The sequence below is a fragment of the Pristiophorus japonicus genome, unplaced genomic scaffold (genome assembly GCF_044704955.1).
Source record: "Pristiophorus japonicus isolate sPriJap1 unplaced genomic scaffold, sPriJap1.hap1 HAP1_SCAFFOLD_348, whole genome shotgun sequence".
Classification (NCBI taxonomy): domain Eukaryota; kingdom Metazoa; phylum Chordata; class Chondrichthyes; family Pristiophoridae; genus Pristiophorus; species Pristiophorus japonicus.
The window spans coordinates 289,971-309,687 of NW_027253303.1; the positions used below are offsets into that span (position 1 = coordinate 289,971).

The 19,717-nt window shown below is 45.3% G+C and overlaps 2 protein-coding genes across 2 annotated transcripts in view; both read right to left on the reverse strand.

Moving 5' to 3' along the window:
* Positions 1–8,890, reverse strand: part of hinfp (histone H4 transcription factor) — a 44,400-nt gene extending 35,510 nt beyond the window's left edge. The window contains exons 1-3 of the mRNA XM_070872667.1: positions 8,847–8,890; positions 5,322–5,595; positions 593–762 (exon numbers count right to left, since the gene is read on the reverse strand). Of these exons, the coding sequence (XP_070728768.1) occupies positions 593–762; positions 5,322–5,341 (190 nt within the window). The 5' untranslated portion in view covers positions 5,342–5,595; positions 8,847–8,890. The remainder of the gene's footprint in view (positions 1–592; positions 763–5,321; positions 5,596–8,846) is intronic.
* Positions 8,891–12,670: 3,780 nt separating this feature from the next.
* The window catches only part of dpagt1 (dolichyl-phosphate (UDP-N-acetylglucosamine) N-acetylglucosaminephosphotransferase 1 (GlcNAc-1-P transferase)), a 35,337-nt gene continuing 28,290 nt past the window's right edge, over positions 12,671–19,717 (reverse strand). The window contains exons 8-10 of the mRNA XM_070872666.1: positions 19,448–19,535; positions 17,090–17,245; positions 12,671–14,806 (exon numbers count right to left, since the gene is read on the reverse strand). Of these exons, the coding sequence (XP_070728767.1) occupies positions 14,741–14,806; positions 17,090–17,245; positions 19,448–19,535 (310 nt within the window). The 3' untranslated portion in view covers positions 12,671–14,740. The remainder of the gene's footprint in view (positions 14,807–17,089; positions 17,246–19,447; positions 19,536–19,717) is intronic.

Consider the following 19,717-nt stretch of genomic DNA (forward strand, 5'->3'; position numbering starts at 1 on the left):
CCACTGGTCGGGGAGACTCGAACAAGGGGGCACAGCCTCAAAATACGGGGGGGAGCCAATTTAAAACCGAGTTGAGAAGGAATTTCTTCTCCCAGAGGGTTGTGAATCTGTGGAATTCTCTGCCCAAGGAAGCAGTTGAGGCTAGCTCATTGAATGTATTCATATCACAGATAGATAGATTTTTAACCAATAAGGGAATTAAGGGTTACGGGGAGCGGGCAGGTAAGTGGAGCTGAGTCCACGGCCAGATCAGCCATGATCTTGTTGAATGGCGGAGCAAGCTCGAGGGTCTAGATGGCCTACTCCTGTTCTTAATTCTTATGTTCTTATGTTCATCTCTGCCATAAATAACCCAGAGCACAAGGGAAAGGAGAGAAAAATGGCCAAAGATTAAAAAAAAGAGGCTGTATCAATACAGATTTTTTTTTTTAAACTGTAGATTATTACTGGCATCATGGTCAGTAAGTTACCAGTTACTCTCATCCAGAGTGCCAGACTGAAATGATTTGCAAATACTGTTTTTAAATCAAAAGTTGACATCGCCAATCCCGAAATAGTTCCACGCTGCTCACCCACTGCGCTGTTACCCTACCTTGTGGTTCAATGGCATTAACATCCCTCTGCAGTTGCTCCTTCAAATGCCCTGCGATGTGGTTGCTGAACTCTTCCATTCCCGACGCGGTGAACCCACACGAGCCCCATTCGCACAACAGCACCAGAGAATCGTACTTCACGCTCTTCCCGGCAGCCATTACATCGCATCTGTCCAAATAAGAAAATACCCTGGCTGCGTTACTGCATTTAGAATACTTTATCATATCTTCTGTTCTGGCAGATTGTAACTTGTCCCTTTTATTTTTTAAATACAAGAAGAATTATTTCACGGGTTTTGGGAGAACTGTTAAGCTTTTGATTCCTTTTCTACCATTCACTTCTTGGCCGCTGATGACTCAACCTTGTTGTGATAAATTTTAAAAGACTTAACCTTACAAGTGAGCTGACCTTAATGATTCTTAAGGGATTAAATGTACAAGAAAAGATAATGCCTTTGACTGTATTTATTTTGGGATTGCTTATTCTAAAAAAAAAACTGGCTGCTGATATTTGTCAGAGTGAGGAAATTGTGCCCAAAACCTGGCTGTAACCGGTCACAGATTTTCCAGTGTTATCACCGAGTGAATGCAGAGTATGTGGTACCAATACGCCTTCAGACTCCACTTAAGCCAATGTGCTTTAAAGCTGCTCCATGACACTTGTGTGATTCTCCCAATTCAGCACCCCAAACTGCTCCCGTTAGCGGTGACACTAATTCTGCCCTCTTGAGCATCACTGATTATAATCGCTCCACCATTGGTGGCCGTGCCTTCTGTTGCCAAGCTCTGGAACTCCCTGCCTAAACCTCTCCCGCTCTTCCCTCCTTTAAGACGCTCCTTAAAACCTACCTCTTTGACCAAGCTTTTGGTCACGTGCCCTAATTTCTCCTTACATGGCTCGGTGTCAAAGTTTTATAATGCTCCCGTGAAGCACCTTGGGACGGTTTACTCGTTAATGGCGCTATATAAATACAAGTTGATGTTTTGACAGACCTGTATTTTTTTCGATCTTCCTAGCTGCAATGCTACATCTCACCCATAGCAAGCTCCCCGCTGGAGTGGAGCTAAATTATAGATCACGTGGGAATCTGTTCAACCTCCGCTGCCTTCAGGCCAGATCAAAGGTCGTCCCCTCCTCCGTCATCGGATTACAGTATGCGGATGACGCTTGCGTCTGCGCACTCGGAGGCCAAACTCCAAGCCATCGTTCATACCTTCACCGAGGCCAAACTCCAAGCCATCGTTCATACCTTCACCGAGGCCAAACTCCAAGCCATCGTTCATACCTTCACCGAGGTGTACAAGAGTATGGGCCTGACGCTAAACATCCGTAAGACAAAAGTCCTCTACCAACCTGACCCCGCCACATAGCACTGCCCCCCGACTATCAAAATCCACGACAAGGCCTTGGACAACGTGGACCATTTACCATACTTCGGGAGCCTACTGTCAGCAAGAGCAGACGTTAATGACGAGGTCCAATACCACCTTCAGTGCACCAGCGCAGCCTTCGGTCGCCTGAAGAAGAGTGTGTTTTTGAAGACCAGGACCTCAAGTCCGATACCAAGCTCATGATCTACAGGGCAGTAGTGATATCCGCACTCCTATGTGGCTCAGAGACCTCAAAACGCTGGAGAAGTACCACCAGCGCTGCCTCTGCAACATCCTGAAAATCCATTGGCAGAATAGACATACCAAAGTCAGTGTTCTCGCTCAGGCCAACATCCCCAGCATCGAAGCACTGACCAGCTCCGTTGGGCGGGCCACATCGTCCACATGCCCGACCTGAGACTCCCAAAGCAAGCGCTCTACGTGGAGCTTCGACACAGCAAGCAAGCCCCAGGTGGGCAGAGGAAATGCTTCAAGGACACCCTCAAAGCCTCCTTGATAAAGTGCAACATCCCCACCGACACCTGGGAATCCCTGGCCCATGACCGGCCAAAATGGAGAGAGAGTATTTAGGAGGGCACTGAGCACCTCGAGTCTCGTCGCCGAGAGCATGCAGAAACCGAGCGTCGACAGAGGAAGGAGCGTGCATCAACCCAGACTCCCCACCCACCCTTTCCTTCAACCACTGTCTGCCCACCTCTGTGACAGAGACTGTAATTCCCGTATTGGACTCCTCAGTCACTTGAGAACTCACTTTGAGAGTGGAAGCAAGTCATCCGCAACTCCAAGGGACTGCCTGATGATGATGATTCACTCTGTTATATAATGTCAAAAGAACTCGCACTTATAAAGCACCTTTCATGTCCTGAGAACATGCCAAAGCAATTTACAGCTTAAGAATTATTTTTGTAGGCAACTCATCTACTCTCCAAATAAAACCCAACCTTTGGAAGGATAAAATATACAAACCAGTTGTAATCCTGAATGTTTTCAAGTGGGCACAGTATGAAATTTTCACATGGCCACCATTGCACTTCATGGAAAACCCAGTGGAACTCACTGCCTGAAAAGGTGGTCGAGGCAGAAGCCCTCATCGCATTTAAAAAGTACTTGGATGCGCACTTGAAGTGCCGTAATGTCCAAGGCTACGGACCAAGAGCTGGAAGATGGGATTAGGCTGGGTAGCTCTTTGCCGTCCGGCACAGACACGATGGGCTGAATGGCCTCCTTCTGTGCCATAAATTTCTATGATTCTATCACCTGCAGCACAACTGGGTTAAAATGCCTCTTTGGGCTTTACTTAATCCTAGTAACAACATTACCTTTGGAATAGGCAACCCCGAAGATTTCTATTTCATTCCTTTTGAAACACTAATATCTGATCATCTATTGTGAAAGGGAAAAATTTACCCTTTGTTTCTTTGGATACAAAAGTCACACAGCACTCACTCCCAGCAGGAAAGTGTAGCTGGCCATGACACCCAAAGAAAAAGGGAATTAAATTCCTCCTGCTGAAAATTTTAAAGAAAAGAAAGACTTGCATTTATATAGCGCCTTTCAGGACCTCAGAACGTCCCAAAGCGCTTTACAGCCAATGAAGTACTTTTTGAAATGTAGTCACTGTTGTAATGTGGGAAACGCAGCAACCAATTTGCACACAGCAAGCTTCTACAAACAACAATATGATAATGACCAGATAATCTGTTTTAGTAATGTCGGTTGAGGGATAAATATTAGCCCAGGACGCCGGGAATAACTCCCTGCTCTGCTTCGAAATAGTGCCATGGGATCTTTTACATCCACCTGAGAGCAGATGGGGCCCTTTGCACTGCACTGGAGTGTCAGCCTAGATTTTGTGCTCAAGTCTCTAATGGAATATTACCTTGAGTACAAACAGGAAATCTCATTTGTACTTAAATAACTTTTAGTAAAATTCAAAGGAGGGATCAAATAACCTATAATACTCGCTACTTAAAAATCCTCAGATGAATAATTGTTGTGCTAAATTGTAATCAAAGTGCGAGTTATACAATGTAGCCACGAGGATTGCAGTCGGACCTAATGTCGAGGCTGAACTTTGCCCAATACGTCCACTTGAATAACCCAGCAGCACAATTCGATATTGTGTGTCTCTAAACGTGGTCTGCGTCTAGATGGTGCTTTGGGCTATACAGCACTATGGTGAAATACTGATGGTTACAATGTTGTCCCCCCCCCCCCCCCAAGGTGCACAGGCACGCAGCTGTGCCCCCATCGGGAGGTCCTGCACGGGACGCTCACCAGCTGCTGCCACTGGTAGATACCGTGCAAAAAATCTAAAGGGACTGTGCAAAAACAAAAAATAAAATTCCAGGTAACATTGTCTGTAACCAATTTTCCCTGTAATTTTTTTTTGTTTGGGCAAGGTCCCTTTAACTGGCTGAGCAGCTCATTCAAAGTTCGCACATGCATGGTGCCTTCCATTCAAAAGCCGCTGAGCGGCTTGCACAGGACCTCCAGACCGCTGCACGGCCACGCAGCTTAGCGGGAATGTTGGTTACAGGTCTTTCCTTGGTGCAGCGGGGTAATCTGAGACAACAAATTGCCTTACAAAAAGACTTGGATTTATACAGCGCCTTTCACGACCACAGGACTTCTCAAAACGCTTTACAGCCAATGAAGCACTTTTGGAGTATAGTCACTGGTGTAATGTGGGAAACACGGCAGCCAATTTGCGCATAGCAAGCTCCCACACACAGCAATGTGATAATGACCAGATAATCTGTTTTTTTGTTATGTTGATTGAGGGATAAATATTGGCCATAACACCGGGGATAATTCCCCTGCTCCTCTTCGAAATAGTGCCATGGTATCTTTTATGTCCACCCTGAGAGAGCAGACTGAGTCTCGGTTTAACGATATGTCTGAAAGACAGCACCTCCGACAGTGTTGCGCTCCCTCAGACATACACAGGAACATGTTGGCATTAGTGCGATTTGTCCTATAGCGTAACGTCAATATGCAATGCTAGACTGGTGACAACATTGGAAAAATACATGTCCCAACAGGAGGTCTGTATCTAATTCAAAATAGCTGTTTGTGGCCTAAGTTTTGCTAGTATAATTGGTTCTTCTGTGCTTAATACCCTTTGGAAAAACTAGTTCGCTGTAGATTTTTCTTTTGTGGCTGTGGTAAGCAAAAGATCCTTGTTATTACACAACTCTTGGTTTTGCAGTCGAGGGGGTTTTGCAATGAGTTCAGTCATGTTCCACTATCCTTTATCTTTCTAGTGCTGTTAGCTACTCGTTTTACGTGGATGTTTTATTAAGGGGACCAGACATTATGTGAAGGATCATTTACCCTGTCTTCCGTTTTGCCATTTCGCTCCACTCAAATCACATCCTACTTCCAGTTGCCCTCACGTATTTGAGGAGTTGAGAGCTCGCATCTTCTGAGGCATGCAGATGCTCAATATATCGGCATGCATGGTTCCATTTTAGTTCTGCCTTTGTTGCCCATCACTAGTCACGTGTGGAATTTCAGAAAGTGGCTGGTTTGCTTTGGAGGTTGCTCCTCACAAGGTCTGCCAAGGCTGTCCAGATTGCAACGAAAGTTGTGGAGGTTCGATCAGTTCCTGAGAATATAACAGGACAATTATAGAATGATTATGGCACAGGAGGCCATTCGGCCCGTCAAGCCCGTGCCGGCTCTCTGCAAGAGCACTTCAGCCAGTCCCACTCCCCCGCCCTTTCCCCATCACCCTGCAACTTGTTGCCCCTTTCAGATACTTATCCAACTCCCTTTTGAAAGCCACGATTGAATCTGCCACCACCGCTCTTTCAGGCCGTGAATTCTAGATCCTAACCACTCGCTGTGTAAAAAGATTTTTCCTCGTATCACCTTTGGTTCTTCTGCCAATCACTTTAAATCTGTGTCCTCTGGTTCTCGTCCCTTCCACCAATGGGAACACTTTCTCTCTATCTACTCTGGCCAGACCCCTCATGATTTTGAACACCTCTATCAAATCTCCTCTCAACCTTCCCTGCTCCAAGGAGAACAACCCCAGCTTCTCCAGTCTATCCACGTAACTGAAGTCCCTCATCCCTGGAACCATTCTCGTAAATCTTTTCTGCACCCTCTCCAAGACATTCACATTCTTCCTAAAGTGCGGTGTTCAGAACTGGACACAATACTCCAGTTGAGGCCAAAGCAGTGTTTTATGAAGTTGCTTCATAATATCTTTGCTTAAGAGTGCTGTTTATGGTTTGATTGCGTTATGTACTGCCATTTTGAATATTTGATTCATTGAAGATAACGGCCTTTAATCACCCAGACAGAAAATTCCCAGATAAGTTTAGCAAAGTGGATCTACTAAAACTCTGCTATCTCTATTTGTCAAAATATAATTTACAACCACATTAACTGAAAACGTTTAAATTATTTCAGTCCATTTAAACATTAGATGCAGATTTTTTTTTAGAAAAATAAAATCACTGGAGACACAAACATCAATCCTGGCCTGTAACAGTATTTAAACAGAAAGACAGGCTGCAGCCTTTCCACAAAGACTCCCAAGAATACATTTTAGGTCCCATTTTAAAATGTGAGTGACCTATATTATAACAAGCTTCGATAATTGATAAGTATTTACATCCGTTTTACAGTACAATGTTTGGAATCAATAAAGGTGCAGTGTACCCCCTCTCCCTCCCACTCTCCAATAATAAAACTTTTACATTTAAATCTATCTGAAATCTAAACTGCCATATATCCATTTCCCATCAGACTAACAACACACTGAAGGTGATGTCTGGACACTTCTAAAACGATAGACACCAAAGATTGGATTTTTAAAAAATAGAAGCAAATTTTCCAATCAGTGGAACTATTACAATTTTCAAAGAATTCCAACAACAACAAAGCAAAGCTGGTAACCCAAGCAACAATCCCACTCTGAAGCTGCAACCTGCCTGGACTGGGACTTGAGCGGAAGATGGAAAAGCCTCAGAATTTGGGTCAAGTGCAGCTTTGGATTCAACGATGGGACCTTGTGATCACAATTAAGCATCTTAGTGGTAGCTTGAACAGGTGAAAAGGGGAAGAGGTTGGAAAGGAAAATAATTAATTCCCCAGTGTGGGAAAAGTTGCATTTAAACACAAGTTTAAGACAGGGCATACCCATGCAATAAGTTTTTAAGTCGGTTCACAGACTCCCAGGCCACCTGCATTTTTCGCGGCCTGGAGAAGTCCATATTGCACGTATACACGCGAGAGGTTGCAGACTCTTTTCCACTATTTGAAGGGTCTGCTCCTGATCTTTGGTCACCAAGTGCGGGGCGGAGCAAGGGGGGAGTGGGTGGGCCGAAAGATACCCGAACGGGACAGCTCCTGGGCCTGGCCAAGGTGGCCAACAGGTCCGAGCAGTGGGGGCGGGGGGTCGAGGGAGTAGATCGTCCCAACTGCCTGCCTCTCTTCCATGGCTATCCCTGGGTGTCATGTTTCAGGCCTTTTGCGACCGGTGGGCACCGGAGGGACTGGAGTTCACCAACACCGCGGGGAATAGAATTCAAATTTAATTTAAGTTTTCTTTTAATTTTATTTACGTTACAATCTTTATTCGTTGTGCACCTCTAAGGAGGAGCCACATGCTTAATTCTAAACTGGTGATGGCAATTGCCATCTACCAGTACAATAAGGATGCGCACACGGTGCCCATTGGCATGCTTGAGGCTTTCCGTGACCAGTGGGCCTGGTGTGCTTAATCACCCTTTGAAAATAGGATTCTGAATTAATTTATTAAGCTTCCTTTTAATTTTTGGTTTAATTCACAGTTTTTAATGGCTAAGAAGGGGGCATATGCTTACCTCTAAACTGGTGATGGCAATTGCCATCGACCAATACAATAAATGAGCCTTACCGGGCCCTAGCAAAAGCACCCCTTGCCTGCCCCAGTCCCTATTCACCCTCAGCCCCTACTCACCCTCAGCCCCCACTCTCACTCCCTCAGCCCCCTTGACTGCCCTCACTCACCCTCCTTCAGCCCCTCACTCCCCCTTCCTCAGCCCTCATTCCCCTCCCCCTCTCTCAGCCCCTCACTCCCCCTCCCCCTCCCTCAGCCCCTCACTCCCCCTCCCCCAGCACCTTCCTCCCTCACTCCCCCTCCATCAGCCCCTCACTCCCCTTCCCTCAGCCCCTCACTCCCCTCACTCTCCCTCCCCAGCGCCTTCCTCCCTCACTCCCCTCAGCCCCTCACTCCCGCCCTCCAGCCCCTCACTCCTCCAGCTCCTCACTCTCCCTCCCTCAGCCCCTCCAGCTCCTCACTCTCCCTCCCTCAGCCCCTCACTCCTCCAGCTCCTCACTCTCCCTCCCTCAGCCCCTCACTCCTCCAGCTCCTCACTCTCCCTCCCTCAGCCCCTCACTCCTCCAGCTCCTCACTCTCCCTCCCTCAGCCCCTCACTCCTCCAGCTCCTCACTCTCCCTCCCTCAGCCCCTCACTCCTCCAGCTCCTCACTCTCCCTCCCTCAGCCCCTCACTCCTCCAGCTCCTCACTCAGCCCCTCACTCTCCCTCCCTCAGCCCCTCACTCCTCCAGCTCCTCACTCAGCTCCTCATTCTCCCTCCCTCAGCCCCTCACTCCTCCAGCTCCTCACTCAGCCCCTCACTCTCCCTCCCTCAGCCCCTCACTCCTCCAGCTCCTCACTCCACCTCCCTCAGCCCCTCACTCCCTCTCCCTCACTCACTCAGCCCCTCACTCCCCTTCCCTCCCTCCCTCAGCCCCTCACGGTATTGATATTATTTTTTTATATATATAAATGTTAAACCGATTGTTATAATTTTGACCAAACAACAATTACTGAGTCGCTGCCTCCGGAGCCCTTTAGCTCACCTTCGCTGGGCGGCGTGAAGCTGATTGGTGTGATTGACATCGCCCTTGTCCAGTCGGAAAGAGGCGGCCTGGACAAACTGGCCAATCAGCAAGTGACAAGACCGTTTCCCGGCGCTGATTGGCTGAAGTGCGCTTCCGGCCAATGCCGTGTCCGGCTGGATCCCATAAAATTGCAGCCGCCGAACAAAGGTTCCGCTTCTCGGCCCGGCTCCATGCTGAGGCTCTGCTCCACACCACACCAGCCTCCCACCCACAAACATACCTTTAAATTCCTGTCTCTCGCCTGTGTTTATAAAAACATAAGAAATAGGTGCAGGAGTGCGGCCATTCGGCCCTTCGAGCCTGCACCACCATTCAATAAGATCATGGCTGATCATTCCCTCAGTACCCCTTTCCTGCTTTCTCTCCATACCCCTTGATCCCTTTAGCCGTAAGGGCCACATCTAACTCCCTCTTGAATATATCCAACAAACTGGCATCAACAACTTCTGTGGTAGAGAATTCCACAGGTTAACAACTCTCTGGGTGAAGAAGTTTCTCCTCATCTCGGTCCTAAATGGCTTACTCCTTACCCTTAGACTGTGACCCCTGGTTCTGGACTTCCCCAACATCGGGAACATTCTCTCTGCATCTAACCTGTCCAATCCCGTCAGAATTTTATATGCTTCTATGAGATCCCCTCTCATTCTTCTAAACTCCAGTGAATATAAGCCTAGTCGATCCAGTCTCTCCTCATATGTCAGTCCTGCCATCCCGGGAATCAGTCTGGTGAACCTTCGCTGCACTCCCTCAATAGCAAGAATGTCCTTCCTCAGATTAGGAGACCAAAACTGAATACAATATTCTAGGCGAGGCCTCACCAAGACCCTATACAACTGCAGTAAGTCCTCCCTGCTCCTATTAGATCATGGCTGATCTTCTACCTGAACACCATTTTCCCCATATCCCTTAATTCCCCCCCCCCCCCCCCAAATTTATCAACTTCTGTCTTAAATATACTCAACGACTGAGCCTCCACAGCCCTCTGGGCCAGAGAATTCCAAAGATTCACCACCCTCTGTGAAGAAATTTCTCCTCATCTCAGTCTTAAATGGCCGACCCCTTATTCTGAGTCTGTGACCCCTGGTTCTGTACTTGCCAGCCAGGGGCAACATTTTCTCAGCATTAGCCCTGTCAAGCCCCTTAAGAATTTCATATCTAGCTTCCCCTTCTGAGCTTCTGACCACAGATCCGAGGCGTAACTAAGATCGCCTATTTCCAACTCCCTAACTTCGCCAGTCTCTGCCTCTGCCTAAGCTCATCCGCTGCTGAAACCCTCATTCATGCCTTTGTTACCTCCAGACTTGACTATTCCAATGCACTTCTGGCTGGTCTTCTACGTTCTACCCTACGTAAACTTGAGGTCATCCAAAACTCGGCTGCCCGTGTCTTAATTTGCACCAAGTCCTGTTCACCCATCACCTCTGTGCTCGCTGACCTACATTGGCTTCTGGATAAGCAATGCCTCAATTTCAAAATTTTCATCCTTGTTTTCCAATCCCTCCCTATCTCTGTAACCTCCTTCAGCCCCAAAACCCCCCCACCAAGGTTATCTGTGCTCCTCTAATTCTGCTCTCTTGAGCATCCCTGATTATAATTGCTCAACCATTGGTGGCCGTACCTTCTGTTGTCAAAGCTCTAGAATTCCCTGCCTAAACCTGTCCACCTCTCTTCCCCTCATTCCTCCTTTAAGATGCTCCTTAAAATCTACCTCTTTGACCATCTGCCCTAATTTCCCCTTATGTGGCTTGGTGCCAAATTTTTTGTCTTTATAATACTCCTGTGAAACACCTTGGAATGTTTTACTACATTAAAGGCACTATATAAATACAAGTTGTTGTTGTTTTTGTTGTTCCCCTTAAATGCATGTATACTATTCGCCTCAACCACTTCCTGTGGTAATGAGTTACAAATTTTAACCACTGTCAGGGTAAAAATCTTTCTTCTGATTTCCCTATTAGATTTATTAATGACAAAAAAGATTATCTGGTCATTATTACATTGCTGTTTGTAGGAGCTTGCTTGTGCACAAATTGGCTGCTGCATTTCCGACATTACAAGTGTCTTCACTCCAAAAAGTACTTAAGTACCAAACCAATATGGTGCTCGATGTGTTTCTGACACTATTCGGGTGCGAGAGATTGGCCCCCAAAATTGGAACTCTATGCCACATTATCCACTTGGAAGGGTGCAACCAGATGCAATTTCACCTCCCCGTGTTCTCCTGATTATTAGTCCGGAGCTCAGTAACATAACTACCTAGAATGAAGTTCAAGCAGTTCATTGCCATCTGAACCCTGAAATTAGATTCTTTTCATCGTGACCATTCTCGTGTTCCTTGAGATTTGGCTGTTGATCCTTTATAGAAGGTAATTTATTTTTCTGCCAGCAGGTGTCATGACCAGTATGAACATCCAGCACAATCCATTCACAGACGCAGTGAACCAGTGCTGTAACGACTATAATGTTACTGGAATTTTATTTGCAATGGATGACTGGAAATAGTATTGTTGTATATTTAGATAATGTGCTTTGAAGGCTGTAATCTCATCTTCTGGTTCAAATGACTGACATAAACTACTCTCGCAATGCGATCTGAATGAGATTACACCCATGTACTGTTTGTATTCGGTGTTCGATGCAACACTATGCTTTGTTGCAAAACGGATTATTTTAAAGCATGACCTGGCAACTATGTTCAGCTGGACACAGATAGATGGATGAAAATAGAAAATTCCAAGGCAGAACTGGACAGCTGTCGGTATTAAACGAATTGACCAAATTTACTTATAGGTGCCATGCAGCCCCAAAGAGTTCACATTTTTCCAAATCATTTTACGGTACAGATCACTTTATAGTTGCAAGGCTGCCAAATAGCCTTTAAGATGCATCTCGTACACAAGATTAGCATACAAGTCATGGTTATACAGGCACAGCTTCAACTTGCTGGGCAATTTCACACAAGACAAATTACTTTTCAAAGTCGTGTTCTACAACCAGCTGATGTCAAGTAAAACAAAATACACTAAATGGCCAGAAGAAATGTTTCGAGGATAACCTGAAGGTTTGAAAGAATGTGGCATTCATTCAGAAACCTGGAAAACTTTAGCCCAAGATTGTAGAGGCTGGAAATCTGCCACTTAGTGTGGCACCACACTCTTTGAAAAAATTGCACCAAGTGTCAGCTGGGGCAGTTGGTAGCACTCTTGCTTGAGACAGAATTTTGAGGCTTCAAGTCTCACTCCAACACAAAATCTAAGCTGATATTTCAGTGTGGTACTGAGGGAGTGCTGCACTGCCAGAGATGTCTGCCCTCTCAGGTGGATGATAACGATGCACTATTTAGAAGAGCTGGGGAGTTCCCCGCTGGTGTCCTGACTAATATTTCTCCCTCAACCAAGATCACTGAAACAGATTATGGCTATCACATTGCTGTTTGTGGGACCTTACTGTGTGCAAATTGGCTACAGTGTTTTCTACATTACAACAGTACTTAATTGGCTGTAAAAGGCTTTGGGATCAACTGCGGTCATTAAAGACGCTTTATAAAGGCAAGTCTTTTTCTTTTTGAACAGGAACAAAGCGCATACTCAATAATGTCTCACTGCATATAGCAATATAAAAAGGTCCCATTTTGCATGCTTATGATATATGCACTGGTTTATGATATATAACCAGTGCACTTGTTATATTCGTTATAAAGATTTTATTTAGAAGCTCAAGTCAATTATCAAACCGTTTTCATTTATATCAACTCAAATTCCAGAATATAATCTCAGTCTCAATTATACACATGTATATTCATTTATTTAAAAAAAGCAGTATGATCTTGCACTTCGCTTTATTCAATTATTCATTCATTAATCTTTCCAGTTACCAAGCATACAATCGAGGTCGCACCCAGGGCAACAGCAATTTAACAAAGTGTCAACTCTTCACACGAAGAACTTCTGAACAATAGATTCATTTCAGTGACCACGTGCACAGCCTGCAACAGCTTATCTTCAAAGCGGAGTCTCCCTCTTCCGACTCAAAATATCCAAAACAGGATTTCTGCTTCTCGTCCAATTATTAGATCAAATAAACGCTGCCACGTTAAGTTATTAGTGTAACTGAGGAAAGCAAATTGCTACCAAGATTGAAAACGCGCAAAAATATTACATTGCGTCAATCAGTTGCTTGAGTCTTGATTTGAATTCCAAAGTGTTAGAAATAAATTACATCTTTCGAAGCATGCCAGTAACATTTCACAGCGGAATTTCTTTGGGCTTTATGCTCTTGTCGCGCTCTCAGTCTCCATCTACAGCACTTTCTTTTAAAAAAAAAAATCAACAAGTGACAGTAATAAAAACCGCTCAGCGAGTCAGGCAGCATGTGTAGCGAGCAACCTGAAACGTTAACTCTGATTCTCTCTCCCCAGATGCTGCCTGACCTGCGGAGTGTTTCCGCCATTTTCTGTAGTTATTCCAGATTTCCAGCATCCGCAGTATTTTGCTCTTAAGTGACATGATATTTCTTTGGATTTGTGAGCATGGCAGCAGCCTGCCAGGGTACCGCTTGTTAATAGCATGTGGCTGGTTGGGAAAGCCCCATCGTTTGCTTTTCTTTAAAAAAAAGGTACAAAGCATTTTGTCGGCGCTGCTTTATCGGTGCCCTTTGGCTGCAGTTGTACATTTAATCCAGAGCGGTGATTAAGTGAACATTCTTGGCAGACCATTACGTTTGGCCTCAACCACGTCCTGCAAGTTGTAAACACTCTACCACGTTCATCACTAACTTCACAGCTTCTGGGAAAGCTAGGACGATGGCCACTGGGGAACATGTGATCTAACCAGATCACACTTTCAGCTTCCCCCTCCAACTCGCAGCACAGTTTGGAGTCTATATTTTATTTCTAGCTTTAAAATGCATGCTCCCTATTGCACAAGTCAGCATGCTTGCCTTTTGAGATCACATGTAGAGTTAGTGGTAAGCAAGCCGTTTTAACACTGTCACGCTATTACACCTTATTCAAAGGTTCAAGCTGCAGGCTCATTGGGAGGAGGCTCAGGAACATCAACTTGCTTGCTGCCAGCGTACTGTCTGCCTCTGAGACAGAGTAATGATTGCTCTGCCAAGCTCTCAAAATCTTTGTTCCACTAAAGATCCAGTACGTGAACAATTACAGATGCCGTTCGTTATTTGAATCCCAACACATTTCGCAGAATTGGAAAGGAGATTTTACGGATGAAATGAGATGGAGATGCCAAGCTTCTGTGTCTACACAAAAGGGAACGGGACAGGGGCTTGAGTGATCTCACACTGCCGCACTGCATATTAAGAGTTCAGCATCTCTAGAACGGAAGACATTTGAAGGTGACAAATAGTCTTGAAATGAAGATAAGGTTCTCTGTTTTACAATAAGTACAAACCTTAAGTCAATGTCCTTAAATATTGCACCAAGTTCTACAGGGTTATACGGCAATGAAGTGTGCAACACAATGAAGTACACGGTTCAGGGAGTACACAGAATTTAAATTGTCCCCACACAAACAGGAGGAAATAGTCATATTACATCAAGCGATTTCTTAAAGCAAGATGTTTGTTTGTACATTCCCTATTCCATCATTTGATTCCTGGAATTTCAAAATGAAATTAAGCCAAAAAGCTACAAATTTAATCTTCAGTAATATTATTTAACAAAGAAGTGCAGAAACAACAGATGTTTTTAAAAAAAAGCATCCAGGGCAGCAAATGACATTCCAGTGTACTGCGAGCTAGAAGGGTGGGAGGTGGGGCGGCGGGAATGAGAAAAGTAACTCCACACCCCACCACAGGAATACCCACACTGTGCCTCGAGTATTTGTGAATGAGAATCAGACATCGTAAAACCAGCGGACCAGGTGGTAGCGAACCATGAAAGCAAACATACTTCCAGTGATCTGTGGGCGAGGAAGGCAAATAGAAGGTTAGAAACAAAACAGTCAGATTGATTTAATTCCTGTCCTACATGATCTCTTAATTTAAATCGAGTCCCGAGACTCGAGCCCCCAAAAATCTAGGCTGACACTCCATCATCATCGACAGTCCCTCGGAATCGAGGAAGACTTGCTTCCACTCTTAAAATGAGTCCTTAGGCAGCTGAACAGTACAATGAAAGAACCACAGTCGGTGTCAACAGGCGGGACAGACAGTCGTTGAGGGGGAAGGGTGGGTGGGACAGGTTTGCCGCACGCAAAAGTGCAGTGCTGAGGGAGTGCTGCACTGTCGGAGGTGCTGTCTTTTGGATGAGACGTTAAACCGAGGCCCCGTCTGCTCTCTCGGGTGGAAGTAAAAGATCCCATGGCAGTAATTTTCAAAGAATAGCAGGGGAGTTATCCCCGGTGTCCTGGCCAATATTTATCCCTGAATCAACATAACAAAAACAGGTTATCTGGTCATTATCACATTGCTGTGCGCAAATTGGCTGCCACATTTACCACATTACAACAGTGACTTCTCCACAAAAGTACTTCATTGGCTGTAAAGCGCTTTGAGACAACCGGTGGTCGTAAAAGGCGCGATAAAAGTCCAAGTCTTTCTTTCTATACTGTCCAATTCCTTGCAGATCTGATCAAATACAAAATCCATCTAATTTTGCATTAGCACAGACTGTCACAGTGGGCATGCTATCCTTCTACTTCCTGACCGTTGGATTCAGCCCCAAGTCAGGACACAAAAGTCTTCTCTCCAGTGGCTACAAACATGTTACATAAAATCCCATTTGGAATCAGGGGGCACCGTTTCAATGGAACATTACTGTTCATAGTGCGTCTGTCCTCCCAGGGGATTTGCAGGATCTTGCAGAGACATTGTTGGTGGTATTTCTCCAGCGATTTGAAGTGCATCCATGAGGGCGCTGAGCACCGAGTCTCGTCGCTGAGAGCATGCAGAAAACAAGCGCAGGCAGCGGGAGGAGCGTGCGGCAAACCAGACTCCCCACCCACCCTTTCCTTCAACCACTGTCTGTCCAACCTGTGACAGAGAGACTGTAATCCAGTTGTCTTGGTTAACCCGTGCAACTGGACCAAGACCTAGCTCTGTCAAGCCCGTGTGGTGGCTGGTGTGCAACGGCCAGCCCATGTTAAAAAAAATCCACGCACAGGCATTTTCCACCCTTCAAGATTTAGTTCGGGACCTGGAATATTAGATCCTTCATTGAAACACGTATGAACTTTTTGGCGTGGAAGCAAGTCATCCTTGACTTGAGGGACTGCCGATGATGATGATGACGACGACGACGACGACGACTGTCCATGGGAAGCCTGTTCAAAAACACTACAAGATTAAGCCGGTGTAAGAAATGGAACAATTCGCATGGTGGAGAGGAGGCTCGAGGTTGGGGCACACGAGGAAAAGCAGTACGGGAAAGATTAGCTCAGCCCATGCTATACCCAATCCTGACACTGGAGGCAAAAAAACCTACCAGCAGTCACACCACATGGCCAGCTGCTCAACGGGACAGCATCACCGAGCATTACTGATTCTGGAACAGGCAGATTTCCATCCCCCTGTTCTAAAGCCAATTACGCAAATGGAACCCCTGTTCCACTTAAACAGTGGCCATGGTGAATAGGAATCTCATGGCATAATATTTACATTTGTTGAAGCAGACACAGCGACCTCTAGCTATTCAAAAATAATTTAACTCAAGAAAATAGTGAAATTGTAAGAACCATTTACTGTAGTCTAAAGCAACTTGGTATGCATTACACTATCTTTCATCTGCTCTATCGGTGCATTTATTGAGTGTCTAGATGTAGCTGGATGCAAAGTTTTTGCTGCCTGCAGCCCATCCACCACCTTCAACACTCGCTCCCTCCACCATCGGCGCACCGTGGCTGCAGTGTGTACCATCTACAGGATGCACTGCAGCAACTCGCCAAGGCTTCCTCCAAAACCCGCGACCTCTACCGCCTAGGACAAGGGCAACAGGGGCATGGGAACACCAAGTCACACAACATCCTGACTTAGAAATATAGCGCCGTTCCTTCATCGTCGCTGGGTCAAAATGGAACCCCCTCCGTAACAGCACTGGGGGAGCACCTTCACCACACGGACTGCAGCGGTTCAAGGCGGCGGCTCACCACCACCTTCTCAAGGGGCAATTAGGGATGGGCAATAAATGCCGGCCTTGCCAGCGACGCCCACATTCCAGGAACAAATTTTTAAAAAGCAGGTCTCACCTGGATGAGCAGAAGTATAATGGTCAGGGTCCTCTCGTGTGTTGGGCCTATCAGCTTTATTACAAAGTTAATCAGAGTGAGGTTGTTGCACTCTGTGTATTCGTTGCTTTCTCCAATCCCACGGTTCACCTCCACCAGCCACAACTTGTCAGCCACCTACAAGAAACAGCGTTAGGTATTATGCCCAAAGTCAACAGCTTTCATCCTTTCCCAACTTATTCCAAATAAGGATTCCCCTCCACGTCACCTTGGGCTGATGATCTGGTCTCTGTGATTGAGGCGCAGAGTACGACGGATTGATTTGTGCCACCAGTGAGAAAGATGCCGTGGGCGGATTTGGCCACCCCCAGACAGGGCATAAACTTGCACTCATTTTTGGAGTAGATTTTTATTTCTTCATTTGCTGCTTATTTTAAAACGTGGACAATTTACAACAAAATCACTTTAGTGCACGCAGTCCTGTCACAGGTGAGTATTTGTGAATTAGATTTTTTTTTGTTGAATTAAACAAATTCAAATCAAAAAGGAGGTTTACAGCTCTCGGTCTAAATTATAGGATAAAAGCATCTCCGACAGAGAGAAACCTGGTGACAATAGGTAGATAGAGGTTCACTACATTGATGCCTGGGATGAGGGCTGTCTTATGAGGAGAAATTGAGTATAATGGGTACTTTCTGGAGTTTAGAAGAATGAGGTGATCTCATTGAAACATACAAGATTCTGAAAGGGACTGATAAGAGTAGATGCGGAGAGGTTGTTTCCCCCTGGCTGGAGTGTCTAGAACTAGGGGCCAGTGTCTCAGGATAACAGATCTGCCATTTAACACTGGGATGAGGAGGAATTTCTTCACTCAGAGGGTTGTGAATCTTTGGAATTCTTTATCCAAGAGGATGCTCTGTCGATGTAGTAGTCTGAATTGTTGAGTGTATTCAAGGCTAAGATCGATAGATTTTTGGACTCTAGGGGAATCAAGGGATATGGAGATCAGGCAGGAAAGTGGAGTTGAGGTCGATGATCAGCCATGATCTTATTGAACGACAGAGCAGGCTCGAGGGGAATACGGCTACACCTGCTCCTATTTATGTTTTTAGAGATTGTACAGATAAAATTAACTTGCTACAATTGTTTGACGCAACTACAAAAGCTGTAACCATAGGACTCAAACTCAGAGGGAAAATGAAGTTAGTTTAGATTTAACTAGCAAGAACATATATTTATAAAGCACCTCATTACATCTCAAACACAGTTACTGTTGACTATGTAAAGATGGAGTTTGTGGAAGACTGTTGCACTTCATTTTCAGCATTTAATTTGTTGAACACAGATCTCAGCTGCTACATTTGACAGACATAATTTGACCAGAGGTGACCACGGGCTTGATTTCATTTATAAAGGAAATTCATTTTGTTCGAAAGCAAAAATTTGCAAAGGAACTTAAGTCAGGTGTACAATCGAAAATTGGATGCAAGGCAACCCAGCAGCACAGAATGGTGCATTCAAAGCACTATTGGTTCGGCTTCAAACTGACAACCAGTTTCCTCCTCCTCCCCGTGCAAAAGCACACCTCCCGTTAACAATATGGCTGTGCAGTCTGCAGCAGAGAGCCTGAAAAATGTAGAATATTCGTACACACCGGATAGAAACATCGACAATATATTAAAATCTTTTCTGTTGGTAATGCTGCCCGCCCCCAAAATAGATTCCTGGGATGAGAGAGTTGTCCTATAGGGAGAGATGGAGTGGTTTGGACCTATACTCTCTGGGGTTTAGAAGAATGAGAGGTGATCTCATTGAAACACATTAGATTCTGAGGGGGATTGACAGGGGCTGAGAGGTTGTTTCCCCTGGCTGGAGACTTGAGAACTAGGGGGTCAGACTCAGGATAAGGTGTCAGCCATTTAGGACTGAGATGAGGAAGAACTTCTTCACTCAGAGGGTTGTGAATCTACAGAATTCTCTACCTCAAAGGGCTGTGGATGCTGAATCGCTGAGTATATTGAAGGCTGGGATTGATAGATTTTTGGACTCTAGGGGAAATCAAGGAATACGGAGACTGAACAGGAAAGTGGTGTTAAAGTCTATTGAATGGCGGAATCGGCTCAAAGAGCCGTCTGGTCTACTCCTGCTCCTAATTCTTATGTTCTTAAATCAATGAATAACGGCTGTTATATTTCCTCCAGGGCTGGTGCTGTACCCTCTTTAATAAAAAAAAACAGTATTACAAGAACGGCTGTTATTTTACTTTCTCTAGAGATGGTGCTGTAATCTTGCTCAGACTTTAATCACAAACACATGTAAAAGATATTTTGTTCTGTCCAAGGCCACAGGAAACTCACTTGTTTCAAATAAAACGAGTACCTTTAATATTAAGTCTCCAAGTTTAGGCAAATCCTTCGTTTTGAATTTTGAGTAACTCATGCCCAGCTTTCCAGTACTAGGATCTAGTCTGGGTGTGGAAACAGGGAAGGAAAAAAAAAAAAAACTCGATTACTATTTATGCACGGCTTTCTGGCACATATTACTTACACTATATGTGCGATGTGAGGACTACTTGCAGACATTTTCATACACAGCATCCAAGGCAGTTTCATGGTTAAACGGACAGGAAGCTAGTGGGAAGCCCTTCAA